The 25,224-nt window shown below is 42.6% G+C and overlaps 1 protein-coding gene across 1 annotated transcript in view; it reads right to left on the bottom strand.

The window, feature by feature from the left end:
- The window catches only part of KPNB1 (karyopherin (importin) beta 1), a 34,588-nt gene extending 18,252 nt beyond the window's left edge, over positions 1-16,336 (bottom strand). Inside the window, exons 1-11 of the mRNA XM_012661368.1 lie at positions 15,871-16,336; positions 15,708-15,766; positions 13,355-13,537; positions 10,133-10,333; positions 8,642-8,794; positions 7,039-7,098; positions 6,332-6,421; positions 5,872-5,982; positions 4,977-5,078; positions 2,229-2,453; positions 824-1,015 (exon numbers count right to left, since the gene is read on the bottom strand). Coding sequence (XP_012516822.1) covers positions 824-1,015; positions 2,229-2,453; positions 4,977-5,078; positions 5,872-5,982; positions 6,332-6,421; positions 7,039-7,098; positions 8,642-8,794; positions 10,133-10,333; positions 13,355-13,537; positions 15,708-15,766; positions 15,871-15,910 — 1,416 coding nt within the window. The 5' untranslated portion in view covers positions 15,911-16,336. The remainder of the gene's footprint in view (positions 1-823; positions 1,016-2,228; positions 2,454-4,976; positions 5,079-5,871; positions 5,983-6,331; positions 6,422-7,038; positions 7,099-8,641; positions 8,795-10,132; positions 10,334-13,354; positions 13,538-15,707; positions 15,767-15,870) is intronic.
- Positions 16,337-25,224: the final 8,888 nt, after the last annotated feature.

Raw genomic sequence — 25,224 nt, 5'->3', positions numbered from 1 at the left:
AGCGATACTCCTGCCTCAGCCTCCCGAGTAGCTGGGACTACAGGCATGCGCCACCATGCCCGGCTAATTTTTTCTATTTTTAGTTGTTTGGCTAATTTCTTTCTATTTTTAGTAGAGACGGTCTCACTCTTGCTCAGGCAGGTCTTGAACTCCTGACCTCGAGCAATCCTCCCGCCTCAGCCTCCCAGAGTGCTGGGATTACAGGCGTGAGCCACCGCACCCAGCCTACAAGCATCTTTTTAACTACTTTCTGTTCATTTTGTCTGCTAATCTACCCACAACTCCCTAAGCAGCAGAGTACTTTCACCTACCACCAATATCTGCCATTTCATTTCTTGTTTCCATTCACAGAAAGGTTCTTAACCCCCTTCTTTCCTTATTTGAACTTCCTTCCCTGTACCTCCCCTCAAAGGTCCCTTATAAATGACATTCAGCCTATACTGGCGTAGCACTTAGTCCACCTACCTTCCTTTCCTCTTGCCCCCTTCTCAGCAGTGGTACTTTCTGTAGCCAACGACCCTCTACCTTAATCAAAACTTCTTGTCCCCAAGCAACTCAAGAAAGAAAACCAAGTCCAGATAGTTTCCCCACTGGGTTACCATGACTGTTCTAAGTGGTTCAGGAACCAGTCACCATGAGTCAACTGCTCCCGCTGGCTCCTGCAGTTAGCATCTCCCCCACATTTTAATTGAAGAAATTAGAAAGGAGATGCTATTCAGAAAAAGCTTTCCAGTGAAGTAGATCCATTTCTCTCCCACACCTCCTACTTGCTTGCAAATGGCTCAGGCAAGCTCCTTTTCTTATGAGGAAGAAAATTCCTTACCCAGCACACATTTGAAGCCACTCTGGGTTCAGCACTGAGGCCCTCAATCAGACACTGCAGCAGGGGAGCCAAGTAGACATCATTGATGGCAGCTTCAGGGAGCAGCTCACAAATTCTGCCTACAGTCCATGCAGTTGTATCTCGAACAACTACACTGGGGTCTTTCATTAATTCTATTAGGGTGGGCATAGCCTGAAAATACAACAGTTATTAGCAAAACAAAACAAAAATCAAAATTCATGTTAAATGCTACATTTGAAAAGGAAATACTGATGGATAGGTTAACTCAAAACATCACTAAGATGGTTCTGTCATTTTAAAACGCATGCTTATGAAATATCTATCAAAATAATAAAAGTAAAATATGAAAAAGTTCTACTTTCTTCAACAAAGCCTAGTATGGAGTTTTATTAAAAATTTGGTGTAGGCCGGGTGCAGTGGCTCACGCCTGTAATCCTAGCACTCTGGGAGGCCGAGGCGGGAGGATTGCTCAAGGTCAGGAGTTCGAGACCAGCCTGAGCAAGAGTGAGACCCTGTCTCTACCAAAAAATAGAAAGAAATTAACTGGACAACTAAAAATACATAGAAAAAATTAGCTGGGCATGGTGGCGCATGTCTGTAGTCCCAGCTACTCAAGAGGCTAAGGCAGAAGGATCGCTTGAGCCCAGGAGTTTGAGGTTGCTGTGAGCTAGGCTGACGCCATGGCACTCTAGCCTAGGCAGCAGAACAAGACTCTGTCTCAAAAAAAAAAAAATTGGTGTAAATGCTTGCAGTAGTCTGCACTGAATTACTCAGGTAGAGATCCCAGAATGCAATTATAATGTCATCTGGCTATATCCTGAAAGACTGAGTTCTATACACACTAAACTCAATTATAATGGACTCTTATGTCATTTACAATAGCAAAACACACACATTTCCATAAGGGTATTTTCATTACATAAATGTCATTTTTGTCCAAAGGGTGGAAATAATCCCATCATTAAAAATTATGGGGGAATGTTTATAATAGAGCATTAAGGGGAAAAACAAGTTATAAGATGACTTGCACGGTAAGATCTCCCTCCTATTGCAAATACATGCATACAGGGGGAAAAAGCTGCAAGGATAAATACTGAGCTAAGAGTGTTATCCCTAGGCAATGAAATTAAAGATTTTTTTTTCTTTTTGGCCTTTTCTGTATTTTTTCAAAAGTTGCTAGGTCACATGACTTATGTAATTTTTTAAAAAGCCAAGAAATATTATTTTACCCTCAGTCATAGCAAATGACTATCTAGAAATAAACTTTGTGGATAACTACAGTCTTTTTTTTTTTTTTTTTTAAAGAAAAGCACACTTTCAAGAAAAAAACTTTAAACAAACAATAAATATCCCACTTTCCGCTCCAAAAATTCCCTGGCTTTACCTGTATAACTAGTGGTTTGAGCTGATTGGGCTCTGGTCCTTCCAAGATACAGCCAAAAGCCATCACTGCTGCATCCCGGTACCGCCAATCTGGGTTCTTGATGTGTTCTTTAATGAATGGGAGGACATGTGGGACAATGTCATCTTCACAGCACGTGGCCAGAAGCATGAGGCACACCCCTGCTGCTTTGCAGGGGTTCCAGTCATCATCATCATCATTTTCATCCTAGTGAAAGAATATGGCATGAGTTTTTGTTCAAAGAATCATTTTTAACTCAAAAGATCCTGTGAATAATCCCAAACGTCTTCAGAATTTAAGCTTCAGGGAAGTAAATATAAAAACTTTTCTATTTTATCTCTTCCACAAAGATTCATGACAGCACAGTGTTTGTTAGAAAACATGCACATAGAGGAAGATTACCCTGAGTACTATACAACAAGAAAGAACAAATTTCATCTACATGCAACAACAAAAATGTATCTCGAAAACATAGAGTAAAAGGCAGAACAAATGAGTTTATGTGGCCAGGCCCGGTGGCTCACGCCTGTAATCCTAGCACCCTGGGAGGCTGAGGTGGAAGGATTGGTTGAGCTCAGGAGTTTGAGACCAGCCTGAGCAAGAGTGAGACCCCGTCTCTACTAAAAACAGAAAAAATTAGCCAGTTGTGGTGGTGCATGCCTGTAGTCCCAGCTATATGGGAGGCTGAGGCAGGAGGATCACTTGGGCCCAGGAGATGCAAGTTGCCACCGTACTCTAGCCTGGGTGACAGAGTGAGACACTATCTCCAAAAATAAAATGTATATGCTATATGATTCTATAAAGTTCAAAACCAACCAAAGTTAATCTATGGAGTTAAAGGTCAGGAAAGTGAGGGAATTAATGACGGGGAAAAAGACATGAAGGAGGCTTCTAGGTGCTAGTAATTATTATAGTTTAATAAAAAGTTCCAGGCCGGGCGCGGTGGCTCATGCCTGTAATCCTAGCACTCTGGGAGGCCGAGGCGGGCGGATTGTTTGAGCTCAGGAGTTTGAAACCAGCCTGAGCAAGAGTGAGACCCCATCTCTACTAAAAATAGAAAGAAATTAATAGGACTACTAAAAATATACAGAAAAAATTAGCCGGGCATGGTGGTGCATGCCTGTAGTCCCAGCTACTCGGGAGGCTGAGGCAGAAGGATCGCTTGAGCCCAGGAGTTTGAGGTTGTTGTGAGCTAGGCTGACGCCACAGCACTCTAGCCCAGGCAACACAGTGAGACTCTGTCTCAAGAAAAAATAAAATAAAAAGTTCGCAAAAGAAACACTTTCATTAATAGCTCCCCTTAAGTTAGAATCTAAGATCTATCTTCCTTCTTGTAGCTATTCACACCACACAGTAACTTAAGGCAAGTTGCCTATGATGTTTTCAAAAAAAAAAAAAAAATCACATAAAGAATGACTTGTTCCCAAACAAGAAAAGCACAACAAAAAATATACAAAAGCAAAGACACTAAGTCAAAAGATAAAAATAGCAACTGTAAAATTGAAAGACGAAATGAAAATCTAAGGGAACACCCTGTCCATTTTGAACCAAGCCTATCCCTACTTATCTTTGGAGACTGCCACATTAATAAAGTCATATACTTCCCTAAAAACAATTATATTCCTGTGTACAAAGAAATTTTGCAGCACCGTTTCCTCAAAGCACTGTCAGCTCTTTGGTGGTATTTCACATGCACCAGAGATGAGGTGACAGAACCTTCCCAAGCACCATATTAAGAAAATCTGTGGGGCCGGGCGCAATGGCTCATGCCTGTAATCCTAGCTCTCTGGGAGGCCGAGGCGGGCGGATTGTTTGAGCTCAGGAGTTCAAAACCAGCCTGAGCAAGAGCGAGACTCCGTCTCTACTAAAAATACAAAGAAATTAAATTGGACAACTAAAAATATATAGAAAAAACTAGCCGGGCATGGTGGCGCATGCCTGTAGTCCCAGCTACTAGGGAGGCTGAGGCAGTAGGATCGCTTGAGCCCAGGAGTTTGGGGTTGCTGTGAGCTAGGATGATGCCACGGCACTCTAGCCTGGGCAACATAGTGAGACTCTATCTCAAAAAAAAAAAAAAGAAGAAAATCTGTGATGCATAAAGTTAAAAGAACTATCTATGGCAACCAAGATATACTTCTTATAAAAGAACTTCTATATTTATTTACTCATTAGATCCTTATTTTCATAAAGTCTTATCACTTTTATTTTTTCCTGAATCTTAATAATTCATGCTAATGATCTTGAAGGATTAGTAGAAGAGTTTCTTTCGTGGGTTGGAGTCCTTTGCTAGGATCTGAGTAACTCATATCCAACCTCATAAGCATTTTAAAAACATATATCCTGTGAACTCACAAAAATATCCTGGATATTAGAACACATATGAGTGACTTAAACTATCACATCTTTGCTTCCAATCTTTCTTTACTGCAACTTTTATAGAGCACCTCTCTTCTGTGAGTTTGGACAATGTAGCACTCAGGAAATCAGAACAGCGTGTGGCTCATTCCTGATCAAGACAAATCTGAGATGTTTAGACAGTTCTCCTTTCCAAACAACTCAGAGCCTAGGGGATCTTACAGATCCAGCTCAGCTGTTCCTGAGTCATCTACAACAGAACATCAAATAGTTGATGGGCTGCCAAGTTCCTTCACAGAAACTGTTCCACAGCAAACCCACCAACCCTTAGTAAGGTTGCACAGATTATCTAGCTTGATTTGGAAGGTAACTCACCTGTTTAGTTAGTGTCTGTGTGAGGATTGGAACCAAATATTGTAGTGCTCCCTTGGCATAAAACTTGCTGGTGTGTTCAGGGGGCCGCCCTTGTTCTGCTGCCTGAGGAGAAACAAAGCACATTCTAGACAAAAGTAAACAAGCTATAACACTAAGAGCATCCAAAGAGAGCTGGCCAGGGGTGTGTAACAGAAACATGTTATGTTTCTGGTAACATTCAATGTGATCTTCGGATGTGCTCATTTTTTGGTCTACTTTAATAAGATTTTTTTAAAGCCATACATATCACCTACCTTGAAGGACCAAGGTAACCTCAAGTATTACATTATTTCCACAAGTTCAATTAATATTAGCAACCTGACATCTAAGTGCTCTTTGGATCAAGAGATGCACCAAGTCTACATAGGATGCCAAAAATAAGACTGTTTTTGAAATGCATAAAGACAAACGAGGCTGGAAACAAAACTTGAATTCAGAAATTCCAAGTGCAGAAGATTCCCCATATCTGATTCCTTCACCAGAGTTAATAAACTATCAATTCTACATCCCGGGCTTGCATTAGGACTTCCAAAAGGAAATAATTCAGCATCAGGTGTCACTTTGGTAAACTGACAGCCTGCTGCCCCCTTGTGTTCACAGTACTGTCCGTATTTAAAATAAATCTTGTTGGACTGATAGGCAAAAACATGATATGCCTCATTACTGATCTGTCTCCTTCATGAGGGGCTTTGGCTAGCAGAAAAATCAAAATCTCTACAAATGGAGATACCCTCTAAGCCCAGTAGGAATAAAGCTTTTTCAGGAGAATAAAAATATCCACAAGTAAGACATGTCCCAAAGCCTAGTCAGAATAGCACCTCTCTCCCCCCTTGTACGGATGCTCTCCCCAACTCACCTCTGAGGCTTCAATGGCTAAATCCATTTCCTCATCACAAACATTGGACCAGAATTCTATCCCTTGTAGGGCCACTTCATCAATGTCACTTTTCATTGCTTCAATTGTGATCTTAAGAGAAAAAATATGACACCTCAGACTCCAAATAAGTACTGATTCAAGTGAGAAGCCTCCCCTCTTTAACCGAAGACTTTTAAATTTCAAAAATATAACTTATTTTAAAGGTCTGTAATGAAAGAGAAACAGGGAACATATTTTCAAAATGCACTCTTTTTACCCACACAATGACAACACCAGTTTCTTGGCACACCACTGATGAACATAACACTTAGACTCAAGGAATTTCCTTGATTTCATAACATTAAGTAAAAAATTACAGAACTGACAAAACAGCAACTAAGAATGATGGGCTCTGTGATTAGCTATATAAGCTCAAATCACATAAAACAGAAATACTTACTGCAAAAAGAGCAGGACCCATATATGTCTCCATATACTGATAATATAAGGACATTATCTTCACCAGATTCTGTAAAGCAGCCACTCGTACCTTTTATGAAGAGCAGATTAAATAGTTTACTAAAATAACAATGCAATCTGACAAAAGCAGATTCACTCAAATGGGACAATAATCTAAAGAATCAATCAAGGTACACGCAGATAATGTTATCATTTCCCCAAAAATTCAATCTCTCCTCTCAATTCTTTCATTATCCCTTCCTATTTATTTTTCATTCCTTCTTTACTGCTTTAAAGGTACAGGTGGAACCCATGGCAGGGCTAAACTCACTAATGCTATTCAGCCTAAAGATGTTACTCCACCTGCTTGAGGGTCAGGTTTAGATTACAGCAATAGCAAAGCTGTTTCAATGGCTATAGTTGAAAACAATATTATTCAAGTGAATAACCTATAGCAATAAAGTAGCAGAGCTGATTGAAACAATTTCTCCTCTAAACCTTTTAAAAGAGGATGACAACTTCCATTATGTTAACTCTCCAAGCACTGTTCTTCCCTCTTTTCTAAGATATGGGAAAAATTCTTATTAATAACAGTATTAGTCAAACCTCATTTCTGAAGTCAACTGATTCCCAATATTTCAAACTCTATGTTAGTGTCATTTCCTAGGAAAGATGTAAGACAGATTTTTCACATGACCTCACACTTACCCTTGTATCTGGACACTGTGTGGCTTCACAGACCACCTGCATAATAAAGTGCCTTTCAGACTGTAGGAAGAATAAAGATAATTAGGAGAGCGTAAACTTTACATATGAAGATTTCCAGACTCTCTCCGTAAGGAAAACCTCTCACTCCTGCACTCACACAACCATGGTACGATCAAACAACTTTTCCTTGAAATAGTAATAGCCCATAAAGGATATGAAAAGTTTACCCTCAGTGTCTGCTGTATGACTCGCCCTCTCTAAGGAGGTCCCTAATCTTTTAATCCCCAAAATGGCCTTCACTAACAAGACTTCAGAGAGGAAGTAGACAGGAAAATATAGGTCAACAGGTTTAAATAAAAATGGTTGGTTAAAAGAAAAACAAAAACCTACATGTAAGAAAATCAATTTCCTCCAAAATGTAAGAGAATTCACATTTGCTTTATTTCAGAGACCAAATGTGTTTTCTGAGGTGGCAAATCCACATCGAACGCGATTAACGAAAAGAACAGAATGATGAACTTTATTTACTACCCTCCTAAATCTTCCCAAATCCAAAAAGAAAACCTTGCTTTTCTAATCAATTAGAATTGCCATTTGCTCTGGCTTCTGAGACCTCCCCACTATTAGGCCAAGAAATGGCAAAAAGCCCAGGTGAAGTGTCAACAAACATATATACAAAAATGCTTTCAGACCATATGATCCAGCAATTCCACTTGTGGGTGTATATCCAAAAGAATTAAAGAGGAGTCTCAAAAAGATTTGTACACCCAGGTTCACAGCAGCATTATTCACAATAGCCAAAAGGTAGAAGCAACCCAAATTCCCATCAAAGGATGACTTGATAAACAAAATGTGGTACATACACATAATGGGATATTATTCAGCCTTAAAAAGGAAATTCTGACACATGCTACAACATGGATGAACCTTGAGAACATTATGCTAAGTGAAACAAGCCAGTCACAAAAAGACAAATACTCTATGAGTCCATTTATGTAACGTATTTAGAGTACTCAAACTCATAGAAACAGAAAGTAAAACAGTGGTTGCCAGTGGCTGAGGGAGGGGAAATGGGGAGTTGTTGCTCAATGGGTACAGAGTTTCAGTTTTGCACGATAAAACAGTTCTGGAGATTGGTTCCACAGCAAAGTGAATATATTTAACTGCAGACTGAAAAAGACTGAAATGGTAAACTTTACATTAGGTATATTTTACCACATTAATAGATAAATAGGGGGAAGTATTTTTAGGCAAAACGTTTATATATTGTTTTTCAAAAGCACCTTCCTAAGGAGTAAGAAACAACTCAATTGCTATAATTTTTTCAAATCCCAAAAGATTCCCACACTTTGGACTGCAAAAGGAGAAACCTAAGCTTAGAAACACTTTAGATCACATTCTTCCCAAGAGCATGAAAGATGGCAAACACCTACTCCATGGCCTTATCTCACACAACACAAATCTCAACTAAAATGGAAATGAATGCCTTTAAATAAGGTGGTATTTTCTAAATTATAAAATTAAAAAAGAAAACACATAATTTCATTTAACTCTTTCATTTCACACCCTCTGAACCTTTTATCTTTTTGTCAAAAAGACTTACCTCTTTATCAAAATTTGCTTTGGTGAACTCCAATGAGTTCAGGAGTGCGTTAGTAGCAGCTAGCTTCACATTATTACTAGGCTCTTCTTTCCTCATCCCCTGGATTATGGCAGTCAGAATCTCATTGGATTTATCCTGTAGCTGCTCTGGGTCCTGAGACAAGCAGAGACATACAATGAATATACATACAGTCAACCCTCCTTATTCCCTTAATAATATAGTATATCAACTATTTATATAGCACTTACATTCTATTATGTATTATAAGTAATCTAGACATGATTTAAAGCATATGGGAGGGTGTGCATAAGTTATACACAAACACTACACCATTTTATACAAGGGACTTGAGCATCCAAGGATCTTGGTATCCTTGGATACCAAGCGGGGTCCTAGAACCAATGCTCCACAGATAACGAGGGAAGACTATAATAATGAGCTCATGACTAATCAGCAGTCTTTTTTTTTCTTAAACAGACAAAGTCTCACTATGTTGCCCAGACTGGAGTACAGTGGCTGTTCACAGGTGTAATCATAGCTCACTGTGACGCTGAACTCCTGAGCTCAAGTGATCCTCTCGCCTCAGCCCCCTCAGTAGTGGGGACTACAGTTGTGCTATTGCACCTGGCTTAATCAGTTCTCTTAACTGTAAAATCCACTCAAGTAAGTATCATGATTGGTGATCTTTTCCCATGTTTTCCACAGCACTATAAACCACCTGCAAAATATCCAACGGTACTGGCAGTCCAAAATTGAATGAAAACAGGTTAAACTCATCAACTTCATCTTTGTCTTCTTCGCATGACTCTGGGTATAAAGTAATATTGTCTCGCCCCCAGCTTTTGTGCAAATGGAGATAGCAGTCTGATGGCTTTTTCCAGGCCATCTATATCAAATGAAGTTAAAGCTTCAGAACATTTGAGGACCAAGCAAGGATCAACACCTGGTACAATATCTAGGGCGTCTAAGTCCAGGTGGAGCACTGGGCTTCTTTGCCTCATGAAATCTATATATCAAAACAGATACCATGAATGGTAACCTCACCAGCAACAATAGTCCCAGGAGGGCTATATCTCAAATACCGTGTTGTGGCTCCACGCTAAACCAATCTCATCAAGAGTTGGCAAAACTTTCTGTGATGTGGTAAATGAGAAAGCACCACAGCATTCATGATACGCTGAGGATTTTGAGAAAAGGGATTAGGTCAGGGATGCTGCACATGCAAATATCCTCATTTTAAAAGTCTAGAATCTAAGCTTCTCTAAACAGATTTCTGTTTCGAGTTTGTGACCCTCAAGTTCCTTTACTTTAGGACATGATTAGCAATTTAAGGATAGAAGTCAACAAATAAAGCAGTTCTACTTTCAAAACCCTCTACAGTAGCTTGGTTTTCTTCGTGATTCGTCATTCAACGGAGTAATCTTAATACCATGCATGTCACAGCTAAAGATTCAGAGGCATATAAACCAGATAGATCAGGCAAGCACTTACTATATCTTGGCAAATGTAACCAATAGCTTCCAATGTTGACTCTTTCATGTGCTCTGTGCTGTTGGGATTTGTGACGTTGGCCACCAGCTGAGGAATGAGTTCTGGCCACTGGTTGACTGGGATCTCTGCACAAGCAATACCAGCCACACACTGTGAGGCAGAACTAGGCCGGTAAGTTTCTGTGCCCAAAGTCTGCAAAACCTGCCAAAAAAAAAAAAAAGACAAAAGATATCAATTTCTAACACTATTTGACCATATTTTGCCAGCCAACATACCTTAGGGTCAGTGTCTCTGAATTCTTTTCTATGACACAGAAAAGTAGAAAACGTTGTCAAAAAAAAAAAAAAAGCCACGTAGTACCACAACCAGCACAATCAACATTGCCCCAGAACCTTGAAACAAAACCAAACTTTTCTGAAACTCTGCTCCCCAAAGGAATTCTCCAAAACCACATGCTTCCCTTCAATATCCAACGCAAGGTAGGAAACTAGCAGTATAGAAGGAGAGTTAGCATGAAAGGCAAGCAGGCAGACAAAATTCATCTTCCAGGCTCATTGTTGGTGGTATGCTCATCACCTTATTTTGTGGATAGACGTGTGGGGCATTAGAAATGACATTAACTCTGGGGCATTCAGGTGAGTGACTCATAGTAGATGACTGTCTAACCTGACCCAAGGAAGAGATCTTTTCACTCATTAAATGTGAAACAAATCTTTTTCCTTCTGCTCACTAACAACCCAGCACTCTGGGTGACTTATATAGAAAAGCCTTGGTCAAGTAACATCATCACTAAATACAGAAACAGTTACTGATGTCACCGACACCTAAGAACTAATCCTTATGTAACTTCCAATCTGAAAGGATTCATTCAGTTTGCCCAGGAATCAAAGAACTGTTCTCTTTACCATCAATAGATACCAAAAACTAGCTAGATATGCCAATTAAAATCAGAGCCACGTGTCATTAAACATGTCTCTTTTGAAACGGTAACCACACAAGCATTTATGTAAAGGGTAGAGGCACAGGTACGATAAAGAATGAATCCACAATTGAGCCACAGTTAATCATTACCATGATCAGCTAATTCAGTCAATGAACTCACTAAGAATCACTAGTCCACTCAAAGGCAAACAGTTAACTGTTCCTGGCATGAACACAGGACAAAGAATAGCTGTCAGATATTGAGGCCAGCTCTGCTGACTGGGTCAGGTCACTTCGTATACTGCTTTGTAGCTAGTAGCTAATAATGAGCCCCCCATCTTTTCCCCCTTATGTGGTATATCATCAACCCTGCCCCCATCCCAACAGCTCTACCCTCTAACAGTTCTGATCGATTTTAAACAAACGTTTTGCTCTCAAGGACTAGTAAAGCTAGAATAGACTTTAACAAAAACCCTATGTCAAAGCCATGAGGTAGCGAGGGGGAAAAATGAGGTGAATTGTCCAAAATGTCAGAGGCTGAATGGGTATTAACCCAAGTCTGACTAAAGTTCCAGTCCACGGTGCCTTTATATCACACTACACTGTCTCCTAGGACATACGTGGGCATACTGAATCCCACTCTACCTTTACCTTTTGTCCTTTAAGTTACTTTTGGAAGACCCTTAATTAATATTACTTGAGGTGACTTAGAGGTTATAGATGACAACTCCTGAAAGTCTTTAGTTTAAACTAGGGTTAACCATAATAGTAATATTCAATTATCAGAAATAAGCAGAATAAACTAGCTCTCAGTTGTGCCCCATATCCAGATTTCAAAAAAGAAATGACCGCCAGCATTCACAGTATTAATTATCAGATGTGCTATGAGAGGGGAAAAAGGCCAACTGCTAGCTTTATTTCATGCACAAGGGCTCATGTGTCCATACAAATTCTTACCCAAATTTTTAAAAATTTTGGTGTTAAGAGTCATGTGCCAAAAAACAAGTCAATTACAGTTCCAATTACATCTTATTATTTCATTTACTATTTACTACTCTGTAATGTGACGAAGATGAGAAATTGAGCACAAGCATCAAGATTCTCAGTGATCACCAAATACATTTCCATTTATGTCAAATAGCTGAGGGGGGTAATTAAAGTTATTATACAAGCAGATCCAATGTGAATAGAAATGGCTTTACATATTACAAAAAAGATTCAAAATTAAGTTGGCTTTAATAACCTATTTCCCTGTCACGGGTACTTCCATCCAAGACTGGACATAGAAGGAAGTACACAACTAAAAAGAGAAGTTGCTGCCTTAAGGGGCACTAATTTACCTAATGCTGGTATCTAAAAGCAGGAAATAGCAAATATGATGTGCATAACCGTGACATGCACAAGTGTACATGTAGGAAGTCCCCACTGGTTTCCCCTCAAATACCAAGGACAAAGTGATAACTGCACAGCTGTTTAACTTACTCCTCTTTGTGTCTTATCCATGTAAGACAGACCACTAACGAACTTAATTTAAAAAAAAAACAACAAAAAACCACACCTGTCCATGTATTCTGAATCCTTTGCTTCAGCTAGAATTATGGAATTCTAATCTTACAAGAAAGTGAAAAGAACTCCATGATCCAAAATTCATCAACCCACTCTTTAAATGCCTTGGGAAAGTTTTTCATAATTTGCTAAGTAGATGAAAGCACCATTAATGTCGTACTCCCATTTCACAAACTCTTTGGACCTGAAAGGCCAAAGAGATCATTCAATTTTCCTGACACCACATGATGCCATATTTAAACCACTAAAGAATAAGATTTATCAACAGCATAAGTTCAACAAGAGCTAGGTGCTGGCTGACTGTGAAACAATCACTTGGGAAGACAGTTTAAAAATTTCCCTGAGGCTCACTCCAGGCCTACCAAATCAGAATCTCGGGAGAGCTTGTTAATATGTATTAACAAACTTCCTAAGTGATTGTGATATACAGCACCAATCTGTGTACTACTCCCTCCAATTCACCAAAGAGATTTTTACAAATTATGGCATCTAAAGTTTCCCAAACTGCTGCAGCCTACCTCATTCATCTAAAAAGAAATTTCAATCCATCAATGGGAATGGACAAGCTGAATTGAGAAAGAGTTAAATCAAAGATAATTTTCATCTTCAAGTGAAGGTCAGGTCACAGGAACCTATCACACTGTCAACTCTATCCCATGCAAATGATAAAAGAACTGAGAAAGATGTTTCTTGTTCTCTAGGCAGTACAATTAAAAGGAGATGAAAGTTACTTACATAGTTCTTGACTTCTCGTCGAGCATTAGCATCAATAGCAAGCCACCTTTGCTGATATTGTGCCTTGATATCTGGATCTTTAGAAGTCAAAGAATTCTTGATTTGTAGACCAGCTGCAACTCTGGCAACCTGACTATTCCCTGGATTTGCCAGCACTCTGGACAGTTCCACAAGGAAAGTGGGCTGTTAAGAGAAGATTCATTTGCAAATAAAAATCTCTTGAGAATTTCAACAACTGAGGATAGCTTATGGACTAAACCACTGGAGGAAAAAAAACCTAATTTTTTTTGGACATATCATAAACGTCTAAGGAAACTGCAAAATATCTATGTTAAGATTCCTATGGAAACATTACTTAGTAATGTTCTCTCTAGCATTACTTAGAGGAAGTCATCTACATTCTCATGCACCCTAGCACTTAAGGAGTTACAGAGTTTCCTATCAGGAACATTCTTACAGCCCAAATCCTTACATTACACCCCCCTGAATTACAGCAAGTTTGACAATCTGGTAGTCAGTGAATTCTTCTACATACACTGAAGTGTACCAAGAACCTTTTACTAGATAAATATTTGTTGAATGACTATATTATAACAGGGTAAAAAAGTAAAACTGTCTCTCTAAATCTCAAAAACCTTGGTCCAAAAAGAATGACACTCAGGGTACCTTTTTATGTCATGCAAGTGGTCAATCTTTTATACAAGAGGGAAATACTTATACATAAGCCTAAAACAGACTCAAGAGCCTAGTCCTCTATATTTTAGTTGTGGGTGTTCAGCAAAAGGAGAATAATGAATAAAACAGATTTAAGGAAAAGTGATAATATTTAGAAACAGAAAAAAATTGAAAAGATAAAAATGTCAAGGCAAGCAGTTCACGGAAAATGGTTTTCTATTTAATAGTCAACAGTTAAAAGACTTGTTCCTATACATCTGGACTTGAGTTGTCCACTAAAGATAGGGGACCCCCGAAGAGCATACTCTTTTGTGATCTTACTTACTACACAGGTCCCCAAAGCTACTGTTTAAAAATTTTTACACACACACCCCTCTCCCTCCACCAAAAAAAGCCCTGTCCAAACCAAAGTTAACAGGAAAAGCCAAAAGCAGATACATTTTCTTACTGCTAACAAGTTCTGTAATCACAGCAGAAGGTAATTCCTATATTAATTATGTACCACTAAAGAATGCTAGGAATGTTAAGAATAAGATAAAAAGCTTCTTGCAAATTAACAAAAAGAAGAAACAGGAATGATACCCTAAATGAAATTATCAGTCTATACTAGTGGAAAAATATATTCTAGGGAAAGGACAAAGAGGTTAGTGGTAAAAATTAGCATATATAAGGACAGAAAAATCATTCTAAGGTAGTTTGTATAAAATAAACCTATCACTTTGTCGTTGACATTTTGCCTATATAACACAAAGGATCACATATAGTTACAGTGTTACTCTTACTTATTACCTTTTTAAAAGATGTCAAGTATCATTCACCCTTCCTTCCATCCCCAATTCCCCCAACAGGAGATGGACACCAGAGAAACACAACTGGTACTCTGGCTGTTTCAAGCAATCCATCCCACATTTTTATACAAAGGTCCAGTCTCCAATGGACTTATGTTAATTTTTTGTGTACCCCTTAAATTCGAAAATATGAAAAACGAGGAACTTTCCTCTGTGACTCCATCAGGAAATAGGCCCGATCTCAAAGATGAGCCTCAGTCTGCTGTCTGGGTGCAGATCCCTAGTGATTAGATCTCTATTCATCGAGGTCAAAAGAAAAAAAAAATCCAGGAGAGGAATGGCCGGGCAGGAAAGGGAAAAATATTAGTGGATCTCTGTTAAGAGGCAGTCGGGTGCCAGGCCTGGCCATGAGCACAGACCAAGGGAGATAGGAAAGGGCAGAGCTCTGCGAAGTAGGTGGAGAGAGCCACAGGGGCCACGGGACAGGAAAGAGAAGCCGGCCCGGGTCAGACAGGGCGGGCAGCCGGGCCTGGAGCTTCCACATGGCCCCTAGGCCCGGCTCCCCCACCCCCACCCTTGCTGAACACGCAGCGCCGTGCAACCTAACTTCCCTTCCCTCCCTCTTTCTCCCTCCCGCTGCACCGCAGCCCTCAGGCCGCGCGGCGATTGGGCGGCAGTCAGCCCGGCGCGCCGCGCCATTGGCCAGCCGCGGGGCCCGGGGCGGGACACACCCACCGGCTTCCCGATGGCGGGGTTAGGTTGGACCGGGGGGGAGGGGGACGGGATGGGGCGGGGTGGGTTCCCGAGGCCTGGGCCTCCGGGAGGGCGGGAAGGCCCCGCACGCAGGGGATGGGGACGCGGCGGGATGGGCGCGGCGGGGTGGCACGCACCAGGTTCTCTACGGCCGCACGCTCCAGGAACTTCTGCGCCGCTTCCAGCTCCAGCCGATCTGGGGGGAAGGAAAGTGGGAAAGGGAGTGGGGTCAGAGGAGCCGGGGCTTCCCCTCCCCCTCCTCCAATCACCTCAGCGCGACCCCCGGCCCCCGTGTCCTACCGGGAGACACGGTCTTCTCGAGGATGGTGATCAGCTCCATGGCGGAGGTGGTGGCGGCGGCGACTCCTCCTAAGACGACGGTCCGGCCTCTTTCGGGCGGCGGCTCAAACTGGGGATGGGGGTTGGGGGTCGGGTGGGAAGGGAGGGTGGGGTGGGGGGCGGGGGTCACCACAAGCCCATTCACCGGCTCCCTCTGGGTAGTCGCTCCGGCTCCCCTTTCTCCCCTCTTTCCTTCCTTCCTCCCTCCTAATGTGCTGTTGGCGGCGGCGGCAGCTGCTCCTCTGGCGGCGGGGGAGGGACCCCGGGGGCAGCTCAGAGCGCGGCTGGTGCTCGGGTGGCGGAGGGAGAAAGAAGGAAGGGAGGCAGTAAGTGAACGGCGGCTCGCAGGAAGGGAGAGAGAGGGAGGGAGGAAGGCGGAGGGATATTCGGGCCGGACCTCTCCGCGGCGGCACCGCGCTCCACGGCGATTGGCTGCTGTCCTGGCCACGCGGAATCCCCAATTGGCCAGGCGGCCAGCGTTGAAGGGCCGCCCCGCGCCCATTCGCCTGCTGGCTTCAAGGCCCGGGTTGGCTGGGCGGGCAGCGGAATAGGGCGCGCGGATTGGCTGAGGGGAGGGAGATTGGGGTGGGGCAGGCGAGAGCCGGCCGCTGATTGGGTTGGCCTGGTAAAGGCCTTGAGCTCAGACCGGCTGAGCGCTGGGAGGAGGGTGGACCGAAGGCAAGACTTGGAGCCCATGTGATTGGCTGGGATTCTAGACTTTGATAGGATAGGGTGCCCGGGAGAACTGGGTAGAGGAGTTTGGGGTCGGGGCGCGGAAAGGCGGGAGACACCCCGCCGCTTTAGGAGTCCAGCGCGGGGCACGATGGGACGCCCCCAGGATGGGGCGGAGCCGTGTTCGACCGCTGGGCCTGCGGTTGGGTAAGCACCGTCACTCCAAGGGGCGTGTTGAGAGTTTCGCGGGCCTTAGCGGGGGCGGGGGGACCGTTAATGTCCTGCGCCGCGCCCACAGGGAGTTGTTTTAAAGGCTGGGTCTACTTGGTACCGGGCTCTCGGCTGGGGAAGACTTTAAAGACCATGTGATTCAACTTCCGATATACAGATGTGGAAACTGAAGCCCAGAGAGGGTATGGAACATGTCCAAGGTCACATAACCGGTTAGTGACTTGGTCAGGACTGGGCTCAAGCGCTCCTGACTGCCCTTGGCTCTAGACGTAGCTTCCCCTACAACGAGTTCCCTTAGGCCTATTTATAAGGTTTGAGACCTGTGTTGTTACAAGGTCTAACTTAGGGGTGAGCTAAGGGATTCCTCCTCTGAGACCCCCATCCATACTACCAGATATTTGACAATAGGAATATTTCACCCTCCAAAGGTGCCTCTGTAAAGGGACAACCTTGAGCCAGAAAGAACGTGTGTACAGGCATAAAGGATTGTGGTTCTTTAGGTGTTTTAGTTCTGAGCTCTGGAAGAAACTCATGGAAGCCTTTTCTTAACCAAAGTGCACATAAAGAAAATGTGCACACAGTGTCTCGACTTCCCCTGACGTTGATACATGGGCTCCAGGTTAAGGATTTCCTGAATTGTTACATTTTCACCATGCGGTTAATTGGATGTAGCTGGTCTGCAGAGCTCTTTGCCATATAGCTTGAGCTTGTGAAATAATTGCCCTACAGTAGCCACACTGGGAAAACTTAGGAGGAAGTCTGTCCTTGCTGAGGGATTTCACCCAAGAATTAGGGAAGCTTGGCCATTTACCTTTGATTCTTAAAAGAGGAAGAAGCTGTCTTTCTCTGCTGGAGATTTCTTTGCAGTTCTGAAGCTAGAAGTGTAGAGGGAAACCCCAGCTTTCTGCTTCATCTATTAGCTGGGGAAGAACTGACTTATATGTGTAGCTTTGTTAGAAATCAGTGAAGGTTAAGTAAGATGACATCCATGAAAATCCGTGAATTGTCTTTATATGAATTCCCCTCACTACAAATGATTCATAATTTGTTTCACTCCACCCTCTGCTCTCCAGCAGTTTGCTGGGCCACCTCTTCTGTCATGATAGTACCAGCAAGGGCAAGTGGGTTTTTAAACAGTAGCTGAAATACAGCTCTGGGAAGATAAAAGTTGTTGCAGCAAAGTTCCAGTCAAACAAAAGATCCTGACTAAAATCAAAATGAAATGATTTTAGTTGAACTAATGTTACTGATGGTGCTGTTTCGTCCCTATCCAAAGTGCTCACACTATACCGCACTCAGCAGATGCTGATGAGGCACCAGAGCTTGAGTGCTGAGCACACAGACTCCAGAAATTAGCTGCCTGAATTCATATCCCAGCTCTACCACTTCTTAGCTTGTGTGACTTACTTTCCTTATATGTAAAATGGGGCTATTTGACCCTATCTCTAGGGCTTTGGGGAGGCCCTACGTGAGTTAATAGATGTTGAGTTCTAGAAACACTGTCTAGCATGTTATTTATGCATTGGCTATTGTCTCTTTAGTATGTATTTTGTGCTAAGCTAGTCATTCTTGATCCTTGGTCTATTAGGGAAGATAGACTTTAATCATTTAATGTCACACACAAATGTAAAGTTGTAAAAGTGACACATGCCAAGGAGTGATCCAGTCAAGGTGTTCAGAGAAAGCTTACCTGGGGATGGAAGAGAGTTATTCAAGAGAAAAAGGGAAGAATAGCAAGTGCAGAGGCTCTGTGGAACAAAGGAGCTTGAGGATTACAAAGATAGGCAGGAAGGCCAGTGTCCCCAAAACACAGAGAACAAGGGATAGAGATAAAGAGTGTTGAGAGGGGGCAAGACTATTCAAGACTTTGCATGCCAGGCAAGCGGTTTTGTCTGTATCCTAAGAGCAAAGGGGAGCTATTGAAAGGTTTTAAGAAGGACGGTGGTTGCAGGGTGGTGACTGGATGGGAAGAGGGAGGAGTAGATGCAGGGAGGCCAGTTAGGAGGCCATTGCAAGAGTCCAGATAACAGTTGATAACTTGTGAAAAGGAGAAGGGAGAAGGGTGGAAGTCATGATGGAAATGGAAAGAAATAGAGGCCAGATGTGGTGGTCACACTTGTAATCCTAGCACTTTGGGAGGCCAAGGCAGGGGGATCACTTGAGGCCAGGAGTTTAAGACCAGCCTGAGCAAGAGCAAGACCTCGTCTCTACAAAAAATAGAAAAATTAGCCAGGTGTGGTGGTGCATGCCCATAGTCCTACCTACTTGGGGGCTGAGGCAGGAGGATCGTTTGAGTCCAGGAGTTTGAGGTTGCTGTGAGCTAGGCTTGATGCCACAGCACTCTAGCTCAGATGACAGAGCAAGACTGTCTCAAAAGAAAAGAAAAGAAAGAAATAGCAAAATTAATTGAACTTGGTGATTGATTGGAAGAAGAGGGAGGTGTCACTGGAACCTACTAGATTTCTGGCTTGTGGTGTGGAGTATGATGGCAGTTTCTAGTGTTTCTCAATGGCAGGAATGGGAGGCCACATGATTTAGTAGCATGGGGAGGGGTACAAAGGGGGTTTCAAGTTAGATTGCATAGGTTTTGATATGTTATTCTCTGTAGCTTTTTTAAGTGGCAAGAATGTTCATGATCAAACTATTTTTAATTAAAAAATGAATAAATTCTGAAATTGCAGGAAGTTGCTGATTGATCCGGAACAAACTGCTTATTAACCTTTTGGCCTGTGAAATGGGGAGCATCTCTGCCCGCACTGCTGGGAGGTCTGAGCCTGATCAGGAGCCTCTCTGTGCAAGTGCCAAGTGCTGCCGGGTGTCTCTGAAGTGGGTGAATTCATGAATGGATGAGGTCGGCCTGCAGTTGCCCTACCCCGTCCCCCTCATAGCCACAGCGTGTGCGTGTGAGATGAGTGGCCACAAGGGGAGGAGCAGTTGGGCTGGGACCCTGAGCACCTCTGACAACCTGGGAAGGGGTTAAACTTTGGCCTCACTCACATGGTGGATGAATGGAGTTGAATGTTATGTCCAGAAGACTGAGTGCCCGCCTGCTTACCCCCACCCCCAAGAATGCAGGTTCCACGGGAGCAAGGATCTTGTCTGCCTCATATATTACTGAAAATGGCGCCTGGCACATAGTGGGTGCTCAAATATGTGTTAAATAGATGAAGCACACAGAACTAAATGTCTTAGTCCATTTGTGTTGCTATAAAAGAATGCTGAGGCTGGGTAATTTGTAAAGAAAAGAGGTTTATTTGGCTTACAGTTCTGCAGGCTGTACAAGGAGCATGGCACCAGCATCTGCTTCTGATGAGGGCCTCAATTTGCTCTTCCACTCATGGCGGAAGGGTAAGGGGAGCCAGGGTGTGCAAATCAAAAATCCCATGGCAAGAGAGCAGAGAGATAGAGGAGGGGAGGTGCCATGCTTTTTTTTTTTAAGAGACAGAATTTCGCTTTGTTGCCCAGGTCTGGAGGGCAGTAGCAGGATCATAGCTTACTGCAGCCTAGAATACCTACACTCAAGTGATCCTCCCACCTCAGGCTCCCGAGTGGCTGGGACCCAAGGTGCACGCCACCACACCCAACTAATTTTAAAAATTTTTTTGTAGAGCTGGGGTCTTGCCCTGTTGCCCAGGCTAGTCTCAAACTCCTGGCCTCAAGCAATTCTCTCGCCTCAGCCTCCCAAAATGCTGGGATTACAGGTGTGAGACACTGCACCTGGCCCAGGCTATTTTTAACAGCCAGTTCTGGTGTATGAAAAGTGACTCTCTAGCTTTGTTCTTTTTTTAAAAATTTATTTTGTTTTTTATTTTTTTCCACACTCCCCTCCCCAACCTCCAGCTTTGCTACAGATGATTTATAACTTAGCTCCACTCTCCTTTCCACTATTATCCACACTAACCCCCACGTGTACCTTTGGTCCAGTCAAGCCAACCATCTCACCGTATATACTGCAGAAGTGCTCATCACTATCCTGGGCTGTCCCCTGCCTCGAATTCCCTCCTTATCCCTCTGTCTTCAAGGTTGTACTCTTGTTAAATTGTTCATTCGGCTATGTTAATTTATCGGCTGTCTTCTCTAGTCCTCGGGGCATTTCAAGTATAACATGAGAATGTGGTAAGAAAGGTACAAACAATTACAGCTGTGCACGGTGGCTCGCACCTATAGTCCTAGCTACTTGGTAGAATGAGGCGGGAGGATTGCTTGAGCCCAGGAGTTCAAGGTCAGCCTGGGAAACAGAGCAAGACCACATCTCTTTAAAAAACAAACTTAAATTTAAAAAAAGAAAGATACAAACAACTGCTGTCATGGAGCTAAAATTTCAGAGGAGGGAAACATTTTTTTTTCCTGGCTTAGTTATGAGAAGCCTTAGTTGTGAGAAGGCTTAGTAGACAAGGGAGGATTTGAGCTGAACCTTGAGAGATTGGAGAGCTTTATATAGAGATCACAATAAAGCCTTCTCCAACGAAGGTTGTGCACGTTGATATTTCCACTTACCAGCTGTGCAATCTTGGACACGCTTATTTAACCCCTCTCTGTCGCAGTTTCCTCATCTGCAAAATGGGGAAGGGGCCAGCCCCTTGCTTAGTTTAATGCTTTACTGTCAACATATTGAAATTCTTAATTTTTCAACAAGAGGTGTTGAAAATTGTGTGCCCAACCCTGGTCTTGCCTTATAGGATTATTGTGAAGTCCTACGAGGTTAATACACGTAAGTTTCTTAGAACTATAAGGGCCTGGCACATGATGGGGATTCAGTAAATGCTAGCTGTTATCATCATTATTCTCTTTTTTTTTTTTTTTTTTGAGACAGAGTCTCACTCTTGCCTGGGCTAGAGTGCCGTGGCGTCATCCTAGCTCACAGCAACCTCAAACTCCTGGGCTCAAGCAATCCTTCTGCCTCAGCCTCCCAAGTAGCTGGGACTACAGGCATGCACCACCATGCCTGGCTAATTTTTTCTATATATTTTTAGCTGTCCAATTAATTTCTTTCTATTTTTAGTAGAGACAGGGTCTCGCTCTTGCTCAGGCTGGTTTTGAACTCCTGAGCTCAAACAATCCACCCGCCTCGGCCTCCCAGAGTGCTAGGATTACAGGCATGAGCCACCGCGCCCGGCCCATCATTATGCTCTTAACTCTTACAAGAGTGTAGTTAATAGCACCTCATAGTTAAGCCTTTAAACAACCAACAAATATTTTTTCATACCTGCTCTATAAAGGTACCAGGTGGGTTACAAAGATGAATATGACAGTACTTCCCATCCTAGTTGAAGAAATAAAGCATGTGGTTAAAAAATACTAATCAGTAATAAGAAGTAATAAATTATATGTCTCACTGTGTTGCCCCAGCTGGCCTCAACCTCCTGGCCTCAAGAGAGCCTCCTGACTTGGCTTCCCAAAGTGCTGGGATTACAGGTGTGAGCCACCACACCCAGCCCAAAATAGTTCTATTTTAAATGAAAACCAAAGTATTCCTATGTACCACTTCTTGTTAGCTCGCAAAAATGTACTTTTAAGAATTTTAAGGGTAGGCCGGGCGCGGTGGCTCACGCCTGTAATCCTAGCACTCTGGGAGGCCGAGGCGGGTGGATTGTTTGAGCTCAGGAGTTCGAAACCAGCCTGAGCAAGAGCGAGACCCCGTCTCTACTAAAAATGGAAAGAAATTAATCGGACAACTAAAAATACATAGAAAAATTTAGCCGGGCATGGTGGCGCATGCCTGTAGTCCCAGCTACTCGGGAGGCTGAGGCAGGAGGATCGCTTGAGCCCAGGAGTTTGAGGTTGCTGTGAGCTAGGATGACGCCACAGCACTCTAGCCCGGACAACACAGTGAAACTCTGTCTTAAAAAAAAAAAAAAAGAATTTTAAGGGTACATTTTCTCAGGACGTCTTGAGGCCATGTGTTCCAGGCCAGTCACATACATTCGGCTCAGAATAAACCTCTTTAAATTTAAAAGATAATTTTAAACTGGCTCAACTCTTTTTCAGGTTGCATTACAATGATAGTATGAATTGAATATTTGACCTGGGTTCAGATGCATTTTCACTCTGGTAGTGTGATGAGGAAGTAAGTGAAGGCTTTTAACTTTGATTTAAGTTTTTAAAAAGGTACCAATAGAATAAGCTAAAAACTGTGCTTGCTTCGGCAGCACATATACTAAAATTGGAACGATTTAGAGAAGATTAGCATGGCCCCTGCGCAAGGATGACACTCAAATTCATGAAGCGTTCCATATTAAAAAGAAAAAAAAAATTAAAAGAAAAAAGAATAAGCTGAAAACTGAAAATCACTGATGTATGCCCACTGGGTCACAAAACCGGAATCTCACTGAGGCCTCTTTTCCAGACCAGGTGTTACAGGGAATCTAGTATTATGGCCCAGGGCTCAAAATCTTTTTCCATTTTTCTGTTCTTTTTTTCTTTATTTAATTAAATACATCCTCAATTTTGATTATCCACTTTGTACAGTTTATATGCATGCATGTATCTTTTGTCCCAAGGTAGACTATAACTCTGGGTTTCTCAACCTCAGCTCTATTGATGTTTGGACCAGATAATTCTCTGTTGTGCAGAATTGTCCTGTGCATTGCAGGCCTCTGTCCACCAAGTGCCACTAGCACTCCTTCCCCCAAGTCATGACAATCACAAATGTCTCCAGGTGTTGCAAAATGTCCTTTAGGAAGGGGGTGAATCCCTCTCCTGACCCTCCCCACAGCTGAGAACCACTGTTATAACTCCTTGAGGTCAGAGGCTGTGTCTTATAAATTCCTTTATTCCCTGCATAAGCACATAGCTTTTTTTTTTTTTTTGAGACAGAGTCTCACCCAAGATAGAGTGCAGTGGTGTCATCATAGTTCATGGTAACCTCAAACTCCTGGGCTCAAGCAATCCTCCTACCTCAGCCTCCTGAGTAGCTGAAACTATAGGCGTGTGCCACCACGCCCAGCTAGTTTTTTTCTGTTTTTACTAGAGATGAGGTCTCACTCTTGCTCAGGCTGGTTTTGAACTCCTGAGCTCAAGTGATCCTCACACCTCAGTCTCCGAAAGTGCTAGGATTATTTATAGGCATGAGCCACCGAACCTGGCTGCGTATAACATTCTTATTGTCCAAACAACGTAATATTTTTAAAGCACTCTTTATACTGTTCTAAGCTCTTTACATGTATTAACTCATTAAATCCTCACAACAGTACTATGAGGCAGATACTATTATGCCCTGTTTACAGTCAAGAAACTAAGGCTCAAAGAGATTAGTTGCTTAAGGTCATGCAGCTGGGAAGTGATACCTGGGATTTGAATACTAACCTAGTCCAGCTACAGATTCTGGGCTCTCAACCATTTTGCTATATATTGCTTCCAAATACAAAGAAAAAAATTAACTCATGACACTGCTTTGAAAAAGCCAGACATCATCCATCTGCCTACAAAATTTGCATAGGCAAACATATGGTAAAAATAAAATTTCCCATTCTGCTTTTTTCACAAAACATGATACAGTATAGCAAAGCATTTTGCCATGTTGCTTAAATCTTCTAAATTGTTTGAAAGGCTGCATCCTTTTCTATCAAGGGGATAGACAATAAACTAACCTAACCAGTCCCTTGTTATTCGGCATGTTGATTGTTGCTAATATTTCACTTGAAACATTAACACTTTTTTTTTTGAAATTTACATGCAGTAAAGTGCAACCATTTTAAGGGTACCATTTGGTAAGTTTTGACAAATGTGTAAACCAGTGCTACCACTAACACAATCAAGATCTAGACCATTTTCATCACCTTTGTTCTGCGTGATGTGCAGGAGGAGCTGGCTAGTACCCGCTCGGGACAGCCAGCTGTGTACATCTCTTTCCAAATCTACATTAGTGACATTTCATCAGTAGCTCAAAGACGGTCATGGTGGGAGTATTTACACTGCAGACATTTACAGCACACTTACTAGTGCCACAAATTAGGCTTTTTCCCTCCTTTTTTTTTTTTTTGAGACAGAGTCTTACTCTGTTGCCCGGGCTAGAGTGCCGTGGCTTCAGCCTAGCTCACAGTAACCTCAGACTCCTGGGCTCAAGTGATCCTCCTGCCTCAGCCTCCCAAGTAGCTGGGACTATAAGCATGTGCCACCATGCCTGGCTAATTTTTTCTATATATATATTTTTAATTGTCCAGATAATTTCTTTCTATTTTTAGTAGAGACGAGCTCTCGCAAGTCCTACTCAGGCTGGTCTCGAACTCCTGACCTTGAGCGATCCACCCACCTCGGCCTCCCAGAGTGCTAGGATTACAGGCATGAGCCACTGTGCCCGGCCCTCCTTTTTTTTTGAGAACCAGTTTATCAGCGCCACGGCTTACACTCCTGTGCATTCAGCCACCCTCCATCCTACAGCCACAGTCTGCTTTCGGACTCATTTTATTTTGC

This window comes from Propithecus coquereli, unplaced genomic scaffold, assembly GCF_000956105.1.
Source record: "Propithecus coquereli isolate 6110/MARCELLA unplaced genomic scaffold, Pcoq_1.0 Scaffold119, whole genome shotgun sequence".
Lineage (NCBI taxonomy): Eukaryota > Metazoa > Chordata > Mammalia > Primates > Indriidae > Propithecus > Propithecus coquereli.
The sequence above is the reverse complement of the archived record's forward strand: the minus strand, read 5'-3'. Positions and strand labels throughout refer to the sequence as shown.